Genomic DNA, 20,657 nt, shown 5'->3' on the forward strand with positions numbered 1-20,657 from the left:
TAAGGTCCTAGCCCTAAAGCCTTGCTGCGATCATTGCGAACGCACCTTCCTTCATTAAAGTCCACAGGCCAAAAATCACAGCCAAAAACATGGTATCTCCTCTGCCACTTAAGAGTGCACCAGTTCTTACCCACTAGTAAATCAGATCAGTTGAGAACCAGTGCCTGAACCAGTTCATCATACCCAGAGGCACTGCACTACCAAGCCGATACATGGTGTGGACAGAGCAAGCTACTTATCATTTGATACAGACCTGCAGAGTTGGGGTGCCCGTTGAAAGTAATCCAATGAAAAAAAAGTGTATATTTCAAAGGTAAGGGTGGGAAAAAGATATATCCACTATTGTCTCCCGCGTTCACAAACACTCACCTTTACCCGTCCCCAGTTCCCATCAGCCCGCGTTTGCTCCGCCCCTTCTTTCTTATTCGCTGTGAAAATCAGCATAAGTGTCTCAAATGAGTACAAATAAATACATTACAAAAGTATACAGTTGCAAACACATATCATACATGGTTACACATATTTACAAAGAGAGACGGTACACCGAGAGAGTTTTCAAAGCTTTAATGATAATAATATAACTTTCATCCCAAACCGTGCCTTTGAAAGGTACCAACACGCTACTATGAACACGCTCGCAACGCATCAAACGTATTTGTTAAGAAAGCATACCGTAATTGTTGAGTGTATGATGCATGATGGGAAATACCCAGGCGGCAGACGCATTATTCCTGATGCTTTAGTCCAGGGAATTTCAACCACTTTTTGCAATCCGGAAATGGAATAAGAGCTTGCTCTGTCCACTCCACGCATCGGCCCGGTATTGCAGTACCTCTGGGAACGGTGCATTCGCAATGATCGCAGCAAGGCTTTAGGGCTAGGACCTTAGCTTGGCCTTTTGGCTGAGAGTAAGTGTCCCGGCTCCTAGGCTTTGTAGCGTAATATGAACTGACCGATAACGGATAATGGATAATGAATAACGAAGATAGATCAATAACCCTTAAAAACCCCCCATTTTCCGCATTATAAGGTGCAACTATGCCATGCATTCGTAATGATCGCAGCAAGGCTTTAAGGCTAGGATCTTAGCTTGGCCTTTTGGCTGAGAGTAAGAGTCCCGGTTCCTAGGCTTTGCAGCGTATTATGAACTGACCGATAACGGATAATGGATAATGAATACAGAAGACAGAGCAATAACCCTCAAACCCCCCCCACTGTGGTTCTGAATTTGCATTCGCACTGGTTGCTGCTTGGCTCTGTGGCTAGGACCTTGACTCAGCCTCTTGGCTGAGAGCAAGTGTCTCGGCCCCATGGCTTTGTAGCGTATTATGACTTGACCTATGAAGGATAATGAATAATAGATTAGGAATATAGAACAATAAACCTTACAAAATCCCCTCACGGTATCCCATCTTCATCTTTCGCCCTTTAGATGTCGCTGTCATAGGCGTTATTCTCGCCATCTGAAAGAACCTCTGTCACATAGACAGATTTGCATAAACTATGAAGTTGAAGTCTTCCTTGACGCACGTGTTCCACCGGACTAAATCCGACCACTGGCCGCTTCACTGAATAAGCCGCAGGGCTGAACATTTGGGAAAAAAGTAGCGGCTTATAGTCCGTAATTTACTGTAAATGGGAATAAGAGAGTTTAAAGTACAGTACTTTTATTTGTTAAACAAACGATTGAGCCTGTAAATTGGGGTTGTTCTTTGGTTCCAATCAACAACAGAGCATTAGATAAATACATAAATAAAGGTTTCTACTTTGCTGCTTTTGACTAACGCGGGACCTTTTTAGACCGCAACCCCAATGAAACAAAGCATTGCCGTATTAATATTGGATACTTGTTCGAAGCTGCTAATTTTCCATTATCTCCTACGAATAAATAACAAAAACAAAATGAAAAATACAGTATCATGAATATGATCTCCTTAGCTAGGTTATAACCATCCGTAGCGGTCATAATCCTACTCTTTGCCAACACTTGACATTCAAAGGATTATCTAAAGCGATTTGGGATGATTGACGTTTCAACCACTCGGATTTAAATCACGTGCAGTCCACATGAAAATTCATGGAAGGTTAAAGATGTATTTTTATACCTGAATTGATTTGTATTTTGATATTTGTTTATTTATGTTTTTTGTTTTTGTTTTTAAAAGAGGAATAAATAGTGCTCCATTGATATTTTGCATTGTTGGTTACAGTTAGTTTTTACTTAGTTCAGATAGGTTAGTTGTATTTTTAAATATTTATTTATTTATTTGATGTATTATTTATGTAGTTATTTAAATGTATTATGTTTATTTTATCTTTGTTTTTCTTTTTTTTTCAGTTTTTTTTTCTATTTGGAGGCTAGGAAGAGGTGACATGAAAGACCCTGGAAGTTAAGGGATCTATTAACCTGAATTTTATTTATTGATTTATTTTGTGTTGAACTTATTTTTGAATGTTTTATTTCTATTTTATGATTAGTTTAAAATTATATGTATTCATTTCATGCTTGGCTTATTTTTTAACGATTATTTCTATCTCAAAGTTATTTTTGAATGTATGCATTTATTTATTCATTATTTGATTTATATTAAAATTAATTTATACTTATTTATATTCATGACATTTTACAGTGCAATTTTATTTTTCATTCGTTACAATTAACCTAATATGCATGTTTTTTCGGAATGTGGGAGGAAACCGGAGTGCCCAGAGGAAACCCACGAAAGCACGGGGACAACAAGCAAACTCCACACAGGAAGGTTCGATCTCATGACCTCAGAACTGTGCTGCACATGCTCTAACCACTGCGCTGCCATACCCCCTAAGTCAACAATAAATGTATATGATAAAAATGTAATAATTCAACCTAATCTTCAATGGTTTTACACAAAAATATTCTCAAATTTTATGTTTGATACCAAATACATATTATGAATGTGACTACTTTTTTCCTATTAATTATGAATGCGTCTAATTATTATATGTTCTTTCTCTCATCTTATTAACATTAAGTGCAATGCTAAAAAAACTTTAAGAAAATAATAACTAATATGAAATTATTCTAAAATAATATATTCTTTAAATATCAGTTTAATATCAAATAGACCTCATAAATGCGAATGTTTTTCTAACCAAAATTAACATGTAATTGCTAAATATGAATGCATAAATTTAAATTGTTTGTATTATTTTTCTTTTGTTTTCGTTTTACATATTCGATTTATTACAATATTGTCTTTAAAATATTTTACTTTTTGAATATTGCTGATTATGGTGAAAATTTAATTATCCCATCTCAAAGAATTAGAATATCTCTCAAGAGTACACTTGTAGGCTTTAAACGATAGTCAACAATTTTCAAGTATAAAAGGCTTCCCATATTTCAGTTGAATTGTCATTAATCCAGAATGTATGGCATATATATTTTTTAATTATATGACAGAAAATAATCACAAAATTCTAACTTTCTGATACGCTCCTGTACTTCTCATAAACGCCATAGGATTTCTGGTTATTTTATGCCGTATATTTTTAAAAGGTAAAAGGAGGCACTAGATAAATTCACATACTCTTCCATGAAACACATTCAATCAGAATACTGTTTTTTGTTTTCTTTATATGCATTGGCGCAAAATGCTGTTTTAGCTTATTTAATATTTTTGTCTATGTACATTATGATCATATACATATAAGCCTATATTTTTCTTTAAGAGAAATATAAAGTTGTGCTTGCGAAAAAATATAAGAAATAAAACCACACAGCGCGCTGCCAATTGTTTGAGGATCTCCTTAACAAAGCACAAGGCATTGAGCTGCATCAAGTGGCTGAGCTGAGGTCCAATCTGACATTTATCTCTTGTGTCTGTTCTGCTGATGGCAGCGCCACGTCACTTTAGGAAGCAGCTGTTCGCTGTCAGAGATCTAGGTCAGGACAGGGAGAGTTCTTCGCAACATGCAGGAAAGCAACACCGGGGGCCCTTGGCACAATCGGGGGCCACTTGATGAGATGGAAATGAACCATGAAGCATATAAAACATCCATCGACATCCTAACGAGTGAACAAAACTGTGAAAATATATCTAACCTTTTGTTTTTTTTTCTTGTTTTGCTGCTGCTAAGTGAAATTGTTCTACTCTGCAGTCTTCCGAAGTCCAAAATCAAGAGCCTGCAACTGGTACAAAATGGTGCAGCGAGGCTTTTAACCAAGCCAAGAAAGTTTGATTACATTATCTCGATTTTAGCTAACCTGCATTGGCTTCCTGTCAGCGTCAGAAGTGATTTTAAGGTTCTGTAGTGTACAAAATCATGCAGGGACTTGCTCCCTCATATCTTTCAGATTTAATTTCTCCTTATGATCCGGTCCGGAGCCTCCGCTCTACTAGTCTACTAGTGATCTCAAGAGATCCGCAGGTCCGAGAGCGTTTTCCTTTTTGGCCCCAGTGCTGTGGAATGCTCTGCCCACTGAGATTCCATGCAACCTCAGTGGAACTGTTTAAATCTAGGCTTAAAACACAATTCTATTTTATAGCTTATGAATTACCTATATTTCACGTTGACAATATCTGTGTTTTATTTGTTATTGCAACATCCGTAGCAGCCTGGTAATCCTAGAAGGTCCCTTATCAGGTTTCTTCGTTTAACTCATATTGAGGTTTTCAGTTTTTCCTTGCCCTCATGTAGGGTTTAGATCAGGGAATGGTGTAATAACAGTCTGTGGTTTGCAATAGTCTGTGGTCTGTGCAGCCCTTTGAGACTCCTTGTGATAAAGGGCTATACAAATAAACATGACTTGACTTGACTTGAAAAGATACACTTTTGCAGGAAACTGTGAGAGTATAACCCTTGTGACATTTTTTTGCTGCTAAATGTTATTGCACTTCTCTTTTTTGCACTATTGTTACGATGCCCTATTCTTTCTCATCTACATATATTGCACTATTATGAACTTAAGTTATTCTTGGTATATTACAAGGACCATCATACTTTGTTTTTACAAAGGGCTGTACAGAGCACAAAAACAAATCAACGAGTAAACGGGAATATTTTAAGAAAACTATGGAAAACGTAAATATGTAACTTTGTTTAAATGGAATCCTGATGCCAAATAAGATTATATCTAAGATAATAATAATATTGTAATATAAAGTTCATACTCAAAAAATATTCTGCCTGGCAATTTAGAAAATATCTTTTTGAAATTACAAAACGGATTTCTATGTAATAAAAATGTTATCAATACCTTTCTTATTTTTTAATTAACAAATTATAATTGTTACTATTTGTTGTTGCATACGTTTTACAATGTTGAAATCGATGAAGAAAATTCAATATTAAATTCAAGTCAAGTTAAGTCATGTTCATTTGTGTAGTTCCTAATCGAAAAAAGTCTCAAAAGGCTGTCCAGACTAGCATTACACCATTCCCTGATCTAAGACCTAAATGGGAGCAAGGAAAAATGCAAAAACCTTAGCATGAGGAAAATAAAAAAACCTTGTCAGGTATTACAACCTTTTTTTTCTCTTCATCTTTCAATATTCAAGATGTTTTGTTGCTATTGGGGCAGAGGTTTGGTCCAAAAACATCCTGATATAATTGAAAATTGAAAGTTGAGGAATTGGTGTTAAAAAGATGACTTTTGCGGAACCAAATTGGGACCACAGTAAAAGAAATATACACAACAGTGAGTATTACAACAGAAGGAAAACTAAAACCCTCCGAGGATGTTTAGCACTCGTTAGTTAGCTAGCTTGCTATCTATAGCTGTTACAACAGTACACACATCTAAAACTTCCGAATTGGATTTGATGTCCCTTTAAAAACAGCATTATGAGTAGTATAATAAATATAAAAAAACAAAAATCAATTCTAAGACCTCATTGGGAAACCATTTTTTTCATTCAAGTAGAACTTTTATGTGAAGATTTTTTATTTTCTATACATAAAGTAATTACAAAAATCATCAACAAAATTTGCAAATTCTTATTATATTGGTTATTGAGCTGGAACTGGACCATGAAACATCACATTTGTGCAATCTCTTTAAATGTGCTAAAAGGACAGAGGTTCTGTTTGGCAATTTTCTTTCAAAAAATTCTTAAAGTGATTGAAAAAAGAACGTTGAAATATATATGATATATATGTTGAAAATATGCCTTTTAGGGGGTGAATTTGGACCTTAGTAAAACATGGAAACACAACAATGAATATAAGAACAGAAGGAAAAAAGCCTCAAGGGTTAGCTTAGCACCAGTTAGCTACCTAGCTTACTGAAGTTTTTATTACAGTACACATATTTTAAACTTAATTCTCTGTCTGTCTTTAAAAATTGTTCAAATTAGGATAAAACATAACTACTAAAATATGTTCTCAGCTTAGTTGCAGAACATTTTTCTCATTTATAAATAGCTTTGATTTTAAGATTTGTTTATTTTGTATACATACAATAAAAACAAAATCGTCATAATTATTCTTATTTTAAGAAACATTTTCTACCAAGATCTACAAAAAACACTTCAAATCAACAGAACTATCCATCTTCTGCAAAAATGATAAAATTTTGCCTATTTTAAGTAAACATTTATTTACATATAACGTATTTTACTGGAATTATTAATTAATTTATATTGTATATTTAGAATGTCAAAAGGATTAAAAAATCAGAAACTATCAACCATATGCTAGATGGCACAATCATACTTATTCTAGGTATACCTTTCTTTAATTTTACAAGAAAAAATAAACTTAAAATAAGCTTAATTTAAATGAGATTTTTTTGTGGCATTCAGATGGTAGGAGGTAATAGCAACAAACAGGTAAATCAAATCAATCAGATGAACTGTACATTTAAATAATGTATATTTCAAAAAATAAGATATACAAATATTAATAAAATATAAAAATAAGTGAAAATATCTGTGTTTAAACGTTTTTTTTGTGGGGTCAAATACTTTTGATTAAACTTTTTTGGGGGAAAAAATTGATTTACATTTGCTTAAGTAAGTTGTAACACAGACTACAAATACATTAATTTATACATAAATTGTATTAAATAATACAAGAAATTCACCCCTAATAACAGGCTAAGAGCATTTAGAAAAACAATACTATTAAACATATCTTTAATATAAAATATAAAATAATATTTCTTGACAGTCGTGAAAATAAGTCCTGCGTGTCATTGAATGTCATCACGCAGAGTTAACTGATCTCATCTGCTGTCAGACATACCTGACGTACAGGTAAGAGGCTCAGTTTCCACCCTAAGATTTATCGGCGCGTTATATAACAGGCGCGTGGGCCCGTGCACGCAAGACGTGATGCTGCCGTCAGCATGGGTCAGATCAGATTTAACAAACTCCCAGCCCTTCCTTCATCTCCACACTATCACCCTTGAATTTCCTCCATGATCCATGGCAACACCCAACGTCTTAAAGCTGGACATGGAATATCGTGGAAGATTTTTCATTGGATTATTCAAATAGTATTTAAATGACCAGACATATACTACCAAATAATAATAAATAAAGCGAAACATGTTCTCATTTTAAGTATTCATATTCTTTTTTGCGAAATAAAATACCAACATGAAGGGGCAAAATTAGAAAACCCAACAAGAAAAGAAATGACAACAAGAAAGCAGACAAGACGGGACATGAAAAGAGGAAAAAGTCAACAAGAAAACACGACAAGAAAAAAGACAAAGTAAGGAGAGAAAACACGAAAAGAAAAAAAGACAACAATAAAAGAGGAAACATCAGACAACTAGATACGAGAAAAGAAAAAAGAGTAGGAAAAGAATACATGAGAAGAGTAAACAGGCAAAAATTCAATAACAAGAAAAAAAGAAAAGACGGATGAGAAGAGACAAAAAGAGAAAAGACAACAAGAAAAATAAATAAAAGAAAGCAGACAAGACGAGACAAGAAGAGAAGAAAAAGACTACTAGAAAAGACAACAAGAAAAAAAGACAAAATAAGGAGAGAAAACACGAAAAGAATAAAAAACAACAATAAAAGAGGTAACATCAGACAACAAGATACGAGAAAAGAAAAGAGGATAAGAAAAGAAAACATGAGAAGAGTAAATAGTATAAGAAATAATAACAAGAAAAGAGACCAGACAAATGAGAAGAGACAAAATGAAGAAGAGATCCGCAGGTTCTAGAGCATTCTCCATTCGGGCCCAGGTGCTGTGGAATGCTCTTCCTCCTGAGATTCGATCTGCAACCTCAGTGGAAATGTTTAAATCTAAACTTAAAACACTTCTATTCAATAGCATATGAATAATAACCTATATTTTATGTTGACAATATCTGTGTATTATTTGCCCTCATGTAGGTTTTAGATCAGGGGATGGTGTTATAATAGTCAGTGATTTGCAATAATCTGTGGTCTGTGCAGCCCTTTGAGACCCCTTGAGATTAAGGGCGTCACAAATAAACATGACTTGACTTGACAAAAAGAGAAAAGACAACCAAGAAAAGACAACAAGAAAAAGAAATACAACAAAAGAAGCAAAAACACAACAAGAAAGGAGTCAAGACGAGAATAAAATAAACTAGAAAAAGTCAACAAGAAAAGACAACAGGAGAAGGAAAAACAACAAAATAAAATAACAAGAAAATGCAAAACGAGAAGAGTGAACAAGAAAATAAATAATAACAAGAAAAGAGACAAGACAAGAGGCAAGAAGAGAAGAGAAAAGTCTACAAGAGAAAACGAAAAAATTCTCATTTAACAACAAACGACAGATATTTGTCTGTCCTTTCTGAAACGATCAAGAAAAAGGAAGCGCTATCATGAATCCTTCACCATTACATAACCGAATTCTTGTAACCATCTTTTGAATCCTAATATTAGACTGCTCCTGTGCTAATCTATTTGTCTTGGCATAATCTATGGCGTGCGCATGTAAGCATGTCTTCATCACAAACTTCAGCTCATTATCATTTCCTTCGTGTGAGCGTTGTGTGTAGGACACCAAAAGAAAATCCCCCTGCCTCAAAAATATACATGTATAATCTCAATGTTTTTCAAAGAGAAGTATTTGAGGTCTCTTATTGATAATAGAGATCAAGGTATTCATTCAAACAAATACCGGTAATTACAGAGCTCATTTGTTTGCAATGGTAAGTTAATGAATATTAAAGCAGTCCCTTGAACATTCATGAGAGTCCGTATGTAGGATATTAAAAGGTGTGGCTGGTAAATATGAGATATAATAGATGCATAATAGATGAACCCAGAGGTTCTATTTTAATGTTGATAATAAAAAATGGAAATGGAAATAAAAAAAAGTCCTCATCGGTCATATTATTACTCTAACGCGGGGGGGTTGTTCAACCATTTTCAAGCTGATAGCTTCTTTTTGTTACTAATTAGTGCAAGGGCACCCAGTTTGATATGCATTTCTAAAATAACAGGTCACTACTATGTTATTAGTATGTGATTACAGGTTAATTATTGTGAGTAGGGTTAAAAAGAGTGAACCACTAAAAAATCATTTTACTACAAAAATCACAATGACCCAGCACTGGTGAGTTACTTTCAGAACAGGTCTGGGGCACCTCACCTGTCCATAGGGATCCCTGTCTTAGTCTTATACTGTCTTGGCCGCCCACCCACACATGGGAAGTGACTCAGCCTCACCTCTGTGCCAAAGGGCACCAGGTTGGAGACCCCTGCTCTACTGCAAGGCAATTTGCTCACTTTAATGATTATTTATCCCCCTTTTACTATTTATTTCAATCTGTATTTAAGGTAAAATCAGAAGAAATATGTTTAAAAAATACATATTATTTTAAGTATGAAAATATTCGTTTTTTTAAACATACTCCTTGATAAGATTATCATGATTAATTGAATTTAAGTTGCTTCATTATTTTCTAAAACAAGAAAAATATTGCTTAGAAGATTTTGATTACTGTATCTTTAATCATATTTAATATTTTCTGTATTTTTTATTATTATAATTTTCTAATCAAAGTAAAATAAAATAAAAATAGTATTTGGTCGGAATATTTTAAATAAGAGATGTTTTTTCTTAATTATCATTGTTCCTGTTTTATTTCTTACTGTATTATATTTTATCATAAAAAAAATAAAATGGTAAAAATATTAATTATGAAAACTTAAAATACTGTATTATTTTTATTTTAAGCCAACGTGTTTTTAAAGAAATATGTTTAAAAAAATAAACATCTACACTGATAAATAATAATAAAAACGGTAGCTAGATTATCCACCATCATCTTTATAAAAACTGGCTTCTTTTAGGAACAGTTTCTCTTATTTAATGAGAGAAATAAAATGTTAAATACATAAAGAGATCAATAATAGCAGACAATTATCTATGTTATCCCCAGATTATTTTGCTTATTTTCAGGATAGTTTACCAAATTTAATAAGTTAAATAACATAAAATAATATATGCAGATAAAATAAATAAAAATGTATTTAGCTGAATCCCCATTGCATGCAGGTACATATTATGTATAGTTTCATGATTTTTATATTTTTAATAAAAGAGAGTGTATTGAAAAGTAAACACTTGGGAGCTCTCCCTAACCCTTGTGAAAACCTCTAGATGTTCACAGTGGCATTGTGCTGTAATTTATATGTGATAGCATTTTGGAACCAACCACATACTATACACATAACATGCTATGTACATTATTTGGACATTACAATTTATATATATACCGGTAAATATATATATATATATATATATATATATATATATATATATATATATATATATTACGTGTTTTTTCGTGCCAAAATATGTATGATTATGGCTCCAGGTAATTGGCATGCGTTTGGGGTAAATCCGAGCAAAAAGCATCTTAAACACCAGCCTCTAAGGACTAATTAAGTGGCAAATCTCACAAAGGTCAACAGTTCGCTTACCAAGGATGAAAAGAGGAGTCACCATATGGCAAAAGATGCCTTCAACAAGTGTGTCGGCAATGCTCTTTTAATCTTTTGAGCTAATTGTGTCTCTTGTTCCCCCCCCCAACAACAACCCTTCAGTTTTGGGGCAGACAAAATGTTGGCAAACCCTAAGCTACTTAACTTCTCTCCACCTTGTTTTTGCCTTTTTAGCTCTGTTGTTGTTGTGCGGCTTGAAAAAAACGCTGACGTCGATGTTAAATTTGCTCCTGCATGCAGATTCATGCGAGGGGGATGGCGCCAATTTTGCCAGAATCTCTGGGATTGAAAGATGAATTAAAGCTTTGCCGATCTAAAATCTGAAAGTCAACAAAAATGATGGCCACATGCAAGCAGTTATTGATTATGTCTCAGGGGAATTTAGGGAAAAGTCTGTTTCGAAGATAAATGTCAGAAATGTTTTCATTGGAGTTAGTTTTGCTCATTTTAGCTTTATTTTTTTACATATATTTATTTTTTATTAAGGGAAAATGAAAGAGCAAAAAAAAAAAACATTATCATGTGTGGTATAAGGCATACATTTCATTCAATGAATACAATTTCTTTCATTGGCTCTTTCAATCTTTTTGCCTTCCCCTCATTATTGATTATGTCTCAATTTAGCGTTTGATTAGTTTGGGGTTACGGTCCCCATTAACTGCGATCAACGAAGGATTACAGTGGTAAAAAATGGAACATCCCTATGAAAAGAATTAACATGAGCCACTTCATTAGCTATTCCATGGTATATTACTCCCCTATGACCCTACACCCTGCTGCCAGGGGGAACCAAGTGATTTCATCCAATAGATGGATGTTAATAGGCAATTCCTGAACAAACAATAACATTCATTTTGAATGAGAGGCAATCACAGAGATTAAACAAACGTAGAGCCCCCACAAAATGACAACGTGATGTCTCCCAGCTGAGTTTAGTACTAACGTGAGACTTTAAAGGTTTCGGGTTGCAACTTTTCATCACTTTTTGCAAGACTTTGCATCACCCAGGTTGGGCCAATGTGACTGATTGATCAACTAGATGAACAGTAAAGATTAAGAGGATGACAAATAAGCATGCTGCTTACACAGCACTTGGGGTTAATCCGCCCCCATATGCAAACCCCCACCTTCTGAGGCTCCCTTTTGAGAAGGTGCCATCCAGGAGCACCCACAGACAGTGACCGACCCGGAACGAAATACAATCTGGACCGGTCTCCACAATACAAGCTGCAGACGCTAGACAGTCTTGTTGACATCTGTAGCAGGCCCCCTTTTGATTTTTGCGGGGGAACCAGATACTATTTCAGGATTGGCAATCATATTGGGGGAAAAAATTAAGATTTTCGGGAAAAATGATGGAGGATCACCTGACAAAGATCACCATGGCACCTTCCTGCTCACCAGCCCAGTCGATTGGAAGTGTCGGAACGGACGACGGCAGAGGAGGTGAGACGGCATTTGGTTACCTGAGCAACAGGTGGAAGGAAAGACTGTCAGTTTCTGGGATGCAGCTGTTAAACTGAAAAATATATATGAAATTAGTAATTGGCAGAAAAAAATTTTTTTTATAAGGGAACTTTCTAGATTTAGGATACTTTAACTTGTTTTTCTGGTGAAAAAAAAAAGTTTTATCTGACAATTGGTAGATAGTATTTTTCAGATTTTCTTTTCCAATCTTATTTCTGAAAATCATCCACTATCTGCCGAATGACATCAATGAACTTATTTTTCAAAAATGTTTTCAACATTATGGAGTAAGATTTTTGACGTGTACATTTCAAAACAAATTTTCCTCTGGTAGATTATCTTGTTCAATGAAGTTTTTAGCTCTAATTTTACTTTACTTCCATTTTTTGGGTCGTGTTTTGGAAAATCACAACAAATAATTGTTGTTACAGAAACAGAAAACAGTTTTTACATTTGGATATATTTTAATTTTTTTCTAATATTTGTAGTTTTCACTTAAAAATGAACAGAAAAAAACACTGCAAATATTGTTTAAATCTTAAAACTACTAGTGTGAGTATGTACACTGGAGGTCAAAATTACAAAAAAACTTTTTACAAAAATGAATTTTGAAAAAGTACCATCTTCAATGCTCAACAGTTTAAGGACATTTTGTTGTGTCTATAGCATGCTACTACAACACTTTTTCACAAAATAGATGAGGCATTTCAACAAACATCCCTTGTCTTCTAAGGGATGTTGGTTTTGAAGTAGCAAAATAAATTATTCTGTATGATCAAAATTATTTGAGCTGGCATACGGCAGCTATTTGCTAAAATTGAACTTTCAGGAATAATTCTTAATATTTAAAATTGGATTTAATAGACTAGGTTTATGAAAAATATTTTGTGTCAAGCAAATAATAAAAATACACTACAAATAATCCTCGTATTAAAATATACCATAAAAAAACAATATCAAATAATATTATATTTTACCTCTAAAATATGTTATTATGATTTAGATATTTTTATATTTGCAGTTTACTTTAAGTACATACAAAAATGATACTCTATATGAAAAAAATAAATATTTTAAGTTTTTTTTTTTTAATCAATTAAATACTGTAATAATAATCATTGCTGTATTAATACTGAATTATGAAAAATATATTGAATATATTGAATTATAAATGTTATTTTATGGTTTTGCTTCAGATTAGAATCAACCTCAGAATTACCCACAAATGGCATGTTGACACTTTGTGTATCTTTTCTGATTGCTATCATCATAGCAAACATATTCTTTTTTTTGTGGCCCCCAGTTAAGAGTCCGGCCCCTGGCAAAGCCCTCAGCCCAGCTCTGGTCTGCAAAGTGTGCGGCGACACCAGCAGTGGCAAACATTACGGCATTTACGCTTGCAACGGATGCAGCGGCTTTTTCAAACGTAGCGTCAGGAGGAGACTTATATACAGGTAAATAAAGAAACTAAAATACTTTGAAATAATAACATTTCCCTACTCACAGGTAGTGTCACTAATTATAGAGTAGTAATTTTATATTTTTAGACAATGAATGCATTTTATTTTGTCCTGCAGGTGTCAGGCGGGCACTGGCATGTGCCCAGTGGACAAAGCGCATCGCAACCAGTGCCAGGCATGCCGGCTCAAGAAGTGCCTGCAGGCGGGCATGAACAAAGATGGTAAATGCGGGCATGGCCTATCTCAAATCAGCTACAATAGATTTCGGCATAGAATATTGATTTGTTTTGAGGAGGGGATTGTAGGGTGAAATTATCTTATGGCCGAGAATAAAAACGTATTATAATTTAAGTTAACAGCTGGTACCCCAAATACATTACATGAACAAAATAGTACTACAAACGTGTAAAAAAGGTGCATAGGATTAAATAACAGTATAAACTTTATAGATGTAAACAAAAAAAAGGAAATTGTATTTGCCTTCGGTGTGACTTGATTTGAGCAGGTACAGTGGAGTAAGTGGGTGGATGCAGGGGAAAATGCACATCAGATACACCCTAGAAGCTGTGGTTATCAAAGAACAGCAAGATTATTTGGCAATAGTGGAAATGGTGTAAACAGTAAATAACAGTTAGAATACCAAACAAAAGTGAGCAATAATAGTCAAAATAGAACACAATGCTTACACCCAGTGCAATCTCCTTAACAGGTAAAAATACAACTACATTATTCATTGTGAGTGATAAATGTAAACTTTAAGGAGAGACATAAGGAGAGAAGACGTCAATGGATTTTGAAATTACTAGAAGGACTGGGATGAAAGCCCCAAGATAAGAAAGCCCTACCTGTTCTAAAGGCTCTTTCCTGAGCCATTTCTTTCTAATAAATCTCCCCAGTTACAAAAGCAGCTTAGCCCTACAGGCTGTGAAAATTGAAAGAAGAGCAACATAATTGGCTGATCGTGACAATGACGTAATAGTCAAAACAGTTAAAAAAACGGTCCACACTATTAGTCAAAACAATGAACGGGCATCCTATAAAATCTCCTTTGCAGATGTCCAATATTAAACACAGACTAAAAATAAACATATAATAAACATACAATTTATCATGTTTTTGCTTCTCCCTTCAGCATCAATGCAATCCTTGAGACCCATAGCTAATAAATACAAAATTAAAAAACAAGAGTATTCTATTGCTGATTCACAAAGTCTTTACGAAGCACACAGGATTCTAGACTGGATGAAAAGAGAGAAAGGAATAGTGGGAGGTACTTTGGCAAATAGCACATCCTCATTTTTATGATGCCGTGATGCAAACCAAAACCAAACAATAGCACACAGGCATTGCAAACACTGCAAAGTTTGAATTTGTTTGTTTCTGGGCATGCAACATTTTGTTTTATGACAACGCATAGTGGGGAAATTCTATAAACAGGGGCCAAAAAATACATTATAGCGCACACTGTAAAGTGAAAACACTATAAGGTGGGGGATATTGTATAGCAGGGTCTACCTTATCTGGTCATTTCGCATGCTAAATCACCAATTTCCTTCCGTTTTTGTGCCAACGGTAGCCGTGCAGAACGAGCGTCAGCCACGCAGCACGGCGCAGGTGCGTCTGGACTCCATGGATGTGGACCACGAGAAGGATCACCTGGCCACCACACGAGAGCCTACCTCCTCGTCCTCCTCCTCCTCTTCTTCCTCGTCCTCCTCCAACGGCTCGGTCATTACTTGGCCTCACATTACCTCCTCGGGCGCCATCAGCTCTTCGGTTCCTCCCCAGCGCTGCGTCAGCCCCCAGAACAACCATCGCTTCATGGCCAGCCTCATGACGGCCGAGACTTGCGCCAAGCTGGAGCCCGAGGATGGTGAGAAGACCCTTTGTCTTTGGATTGCCTGGGGCAGATCTATGGGTTGGGAAACATGATGATTTTTTTTACAACTGTTTCTTATAAGTTCAAATGTGCTGTACGGAATTTGGAACTTTGCTTCCCTCCTGGCTTAAAGTCATAATCACAGCTTCAGTCGGCACATTCATGATGCATGTGCAAGTGTGTGCATTTCTTAGACACGCTCTTCTTTTTTCCATCTATTTGGGGGATTGCGTTAGCGTTTGGATTCTACTAGTAGCAGGCATTTTCTGACTATCACCATTTTAAAACTACCCTGCCAATGAAGCCGAGTCAAGTCCTTTAATCACAAAGCTTCTCAAAGAGCTGCACGCACAGGGATGAGCATGACCTCACTCTCCAGCGCCTGTTCCAGGAACTTAATATGCTCCGCCCAAAACAGTTCTGATAAAAGTAAAATAAAAGCAAATAGGCGCAGTGGAAAAAAAGCATGGGTGCTCTTTGAACTCAGTTGGGCATTTTCTATGCAAGTGTTTAGGCTTCAACAATTTAAGGAAACTGCACCGAAGGTAATTCTCAAGGGCACAGTCCAAGTAGGCGGGAGGAGAGGAAGACCGAAAAAGAACTCGGCTGACAACATTAAGGAATGAACTGGTGCCAATTTTTCCCTGACCCAAGAGCGGGCCGGGGACTGTTAACAGTGGAGAAGTCCGTCAAGAGTTGCGTCCTCATTGGTGCCCGAACGACTCATGCGATTAGGGGATCCGTGAACAATGAATCGTGAAATGTGAGACACTCAAAAAAAAAGGAGAAAACACATCAATGGATTTTGAACTTGCATGGAGAACAGAAAGAGAGGCCCACAGGAAAGAAAGCCCAACCTGTTCTAAAAGTCCTCCCCTGAGCCTTTCTTTTTATTAAATATCCTAGGTTACAAAAGCAGATCCGCCTAAAGGTATTGGAAATTGAAGAACAACTTCATGATTTTCCTATAGCGACAATAATGCAATAGTCAATACAACAAACATGGGTGCGCAATAGATACAATAACGATATCAGTTTCCTTGATTATTAACATGATAATTTTCTAGTTGACACATCAACTTCATACGTAGGTTAGTGGTCAGGGTTGTCTTTTGCATCTTTTACCTGGATGTATTTTCTATAAGTACTCAAACTTGTGGCTCTAATGGCGGAACATTGTGTTCCTTGTGTTTTTTTACATTGCATGATATGCAGTATTTGGCATATAACTGAGAAACAATTAGTTACTGACTAGTAGCTTTTTAAAAAATTGACTCAGTAACCCTCCATATTACTGACACCAACAACTACCAACAATTACTGCCATACTTGCATAGAAGTCAACGCATAAAACTTTTAAAATTGTAACAAAGTGAAAAGAAAATTGAGGAAAACCTGTATAACGTTCCCCCCCCTTTTTTTTTTCAGTTGACGAGAACATTGACGTGACCAGCAATGAGCCCGAGCGAGCGTCCTCGGAGTACCACATGGCACTCTACCCGTCCACCTCGGAAAATGTTTACGAGACTTCGGCCAGACTGCTTTTCATGTCGGTCAAGTGGGCCAAGAACCTGCCCGTCTTCTCCAACCTGCCCTTCAGGGACCAGGTAATACCCCCTACGCGCCGCACATCCTCGGTGAAATCGAAGATATCGTTTGACTTCAACATCCGCCTGCAGGTGATCCTACTAGAGGAGGCCTGGAGCGAGCTGTTCCTGTTGTGCGCCATCCAGTGGTCTCTACCTTTGGACAGTTGCCCCCTGCTTTCCCTGTCCGACCTGTGCCCGAGCATGCAGGGCAAGACCAGCTACACCAGCCTGGATCTGAGACTCTTGCAGGAGGTCTTCAGTCGCTTTAAGGCCTTGGCTGTCGACCCTACGGAGTTTGCCTGCCTCAAAGCCATTGTGCTCTTCAAACCTGGTGAGCTACTGGAAAAAAAAAATCAAATGTGGTTCCTTCTAAACATTAAATACTGGGATCCACGGTGTACGCCAATCTCCGACTACAAAGTGACATCAGACAAGGTCGATGTCCAGAAGCTCACAGTATAATAGTTTCTCGCTGACAACTAACCGACCCAACAGCAGCGTAACCTTCAAGTTAAAAAAAACCCAAAACATTTACTGAACAAGTTTTTTTTCTATCAATGTCACACATCGTAGCAATTTTGTTTTATTCCCCACTCAAAAATCGTATCATTTGTTATTACTAGCCAAACAAAAATGTGTCAAATTTGCAGTTGAATATATTTGACTAAATTTGTGTTATTTTGGACCAGTGTTTTTGAATGCATCATTTCACTCTCTTTTTTTTTATTTACCCAGAGACACGTGGCCTGAAAGATCCGGAGCAAGTTGAAAACCTTCAGGATCAGTCACACGTGATGCTCGGACAACACATCCGCTCTCATTACCCTTCTCAACCGGCAAGGTATGTTCACATCACCTCATCGTCCTCCAAAACGATACCAAAATAAAAACATCGATACAGTAATCCCTCGTTTTCCGTAGGGGTTGTATTCCAAAAAGGTCTGGCAATACTCAAAGACCGCTTATTCATTTACTATATACTCTATAATAGCTTGAACCCAAACAACAAACTCAAATTACAGGCCCAAGCCTGTGTTTACCAAATATAGGTACAGAAACCCTTCCCTATGTTTGGCTTCGGTTATCGCTGGTTCACTGTTTCGAGGATTTTTAATTGAACTGTCTTTATTCTCATTGATAGCAACGTCTTGGTCATTGTGTTTGGACAGAGAGCACACAGTAGGTGCTGCACAGGGCCATTTGTGTGTGTGTTTGTGTATTGGGTGGGCATAACTGTCTGTGTGCGTGACTGTGATGGGCTGATGTATGCTTTCAGTCAAACAGCAGGAGTGGGCATGCACCACCAACGTCTCCAAATCAAAACAAACTGGGAAGGATAGCGTCCGCTTTTAGCGCTTCATTACATTGAGAATAAATTCATTAATTCAATCACATCCTTCGGAAATTTTTGCGGGTGGTTTTGGTCACCAATAACAGTGATAACCGCATCTTCCTCTGCCTTTTGGTGCTTTTTCATGTATGGCGCATTTTGTTGACATGACGTTTTTTTTGAGAAACTCGGAAAATATTTGCGCATATGTAATGTATATTGGAGATCAAAATTTGAAAAAAAACTTGTAAATAATGGAATAACTTTGAAATAATACTATCTTCACTGTTCTACACTTAAATTGCATTTTATTGTGTCCATATCATGGTACTACAACAAGTTTTTCACGAAATGGCCAAAGGCATTTGACAAAAAAAATATTTTTCAGAAATCGCACTGATCAAATTAGAGATCAACAATGACTTTGGCATGGAGAAAAAAATAGTAAGAAGAGTACAATCCTCTGCCGTGAACGACTTCAGCACATCAGCGGCCACAGGATAGCACTAGTCTCTCACACTGTTCTGGTGTGATTTTGGTCCACTTTTCTTCCAGCCTCCTCCACAGTTCGGTGATTGTAGTGGGTTTCCCGATCATAACTTTGTCACCAAGTATTTTTCAGCGGATCTCTATTGGGTTGAGATCAGGACTCTGGCACTTGAAAGTGTTCTCTATTTTTGATCAGTTCATTTTTGGATAAATGTAGCTTTTTTGCTAAAATGCATAATCCATTTTGTAAGAGAGTATTGTAGTATTTTGGGATGGACACACAAAAATGTCCTCAAACTGTTAAGCAGTGAAGAATTATTTAATTGTTTACTAGTTGTTTTCTAATTCTAATCTCCAGTGGACGTACAAGAAGAGCTTTGACCACAACATTATTGACGCACAAGGAAGACACAGGCAGAAAACGACCAGGGGGGACTGTTTAACCAAAACAGAATACAGAATACAATGCATAATAAACCCCTGAAAACAAGCAAAACCGCGAAACGCATGTGATTTTTTTTTGTTTTTGTCTTAGGTTTGGAAAACTGCTTCTTCTTCTGCCGTCCTTACGATTCGTGAATTCCGAGCACATCGAGCTGCTCTTCTTCCACAGGACCATCGGAAACACACCGATGGAGAAATTGTTATGTGACATGTTCAAAAATTGATTTAGAAACACTTTGGGTGCTTTTTGTGTCATTTTTTTCCGTTGTGTTTGTCTGCTTTTCTCGCGCCGCCTTGCTTGTACAGTATATTATTTGTAATTTATCTTTGGGGTTCAAGTGACAGTGTTTATTATTTAGCACCTCCTTCTGGTAAAAAAATAATTTAATTAAAAGGAAAAATTAATGAACAGTCAAATAAAGGTGCATTTTTTTGATACTCATACGTAAATAAATTTGTTTAACATAAAATGAGCCTTACTCAGAAGGAGCTGGTATAACTTTCCGCCATCTTGTTTCTATGGGTACCAGAAAAACTGAAGACCGGGCAAAAGCCTAGGCAGTAAAATGAAAAAAAAAGAGGGAAAAAAAGGTAAGGTTTAGCGACTTTGAGTCTGTGGTTTGTATTTTTACTTTGTAAGCACTTATTTTCGGTTCCACGATGCAATACAGCGACATCTAGTGGTTAAATAATACACACTGTCCCATTAAGTAGGTCAGTAGCACAGTTGTCTGCGATTTTTCCTATCACTTAATATTTTATTGCACAATTGTATTTGCTGTGGTGAAAGACAAAATATCATGAATATGAGTATGTATTTATGTTGTTATGCCTTGATAAAGAAACGGAAACAATTCCTGTTCGGCTTTTTAATTATTGAGTTAGAAATGTAAATATGGGTAATGTGAATGTGAAACAAAATATCTGTGTGGCAATTTCTATATAACCTACTGTAGTATTATAATTGTTATGATTTTGTTTACACATGCACAAAGACATTTTTTATTTCAACCATTTTATAATTTTAATTCGAATTAATTTTACAAATAATATCCCATTCGACAATCTGAA

General features: G+C 35.9%; 1 protein-coding gene and 1 pseudogene across 2 annotated transcripts; both read left to right on the forward strand.

Moving 5' to 3' along the window:
• The first annotated feature begins 727 nt into the window (after positions 1 to 727).
• LOC148367041 (U2 spliceosomal RNA) lies at positions 728 to 854 on the forward strand (annotated as a pseudogene).
• An 11,233-nt stretch (positions 855 to 12,087) lies between these two features.
• nr2e3 (nuclear receptor subfamily 2, group E, member 3) lies at positions 12,088 to 20,440 on the forward strand. Of its 2 annotated transcripts, none has more exons than XM_088333193.1 (8): positions 12,088 to 12,374; positions 13,699 to 13,849; positions 13,973 to 14,076; positions 15,432 to 15,728; positions 17,163 to 17,341; positions 17,414 to 17,654; positions 18,059 to 18,164; positions 19,678 to 20,440. In XM_088333193.1, exons 1-8 carry the CDS (start codon positions 12,281 to 12,283, stop codon positions 19,808 to 19,810), a joined length of 1,305 nt encoding a protein of 434 aa, XP_088189319.1. In that variant the 5' UTR covers positions 12,088 to 12,280; the 3' UTR covers positions 19,811 to 20,440. The 2 variants fall into 2 exon arrangements, with proteins under 2 accessions (XP_088189319.1, XP_088189320.1); XM_088333194.1 differs by having other exon boundaries at positions 19,501 to 19,829.
• Positions 20,441 to 20,657: the final 217 nt, after the last annotated feature.

Source organism: Urocampus carinirostris, chromosome 4 (assembly GCF_059441175.1).
Source record: "Urocampus carinirostris isolate Australia breed hairy pipefish chromosome 4, RoL_Ucar_1.0, whole genome shotgun sequence".
Taxonomy (NCBI): domain Eukaryota; kingdom Metazoa; phylum Chordata; class Actinopteri; order Syngnathiformes; family Syngnathidae; genus Urocampus; species Urocampus carinirostris.

Bases quoted from the DNA above. Each gene is read 5' to 3' on its own strand.
- nr2e3 (XM_088333193.1), top strand. From the start codon at position 12,281: ATGATGGAGGATCACCTGACAAAGATCACCATGGCACCTTCCTGCTCA. The intron at 14,077-15,431 runs GTAAATGCGGGC...TGCCAACGGTAG, and splicing joins GGCGGGCATGAACAAAGATG to CCGTGCAGAACGAGCGTCAG. The intron at 15,729-17,162 runs GTGAGAAGACCC...TTTTTTTTTCAG, and splicing joins CAAGCTGGAGCCCGAGGATG to TTGACGAGAACATTGACGTG.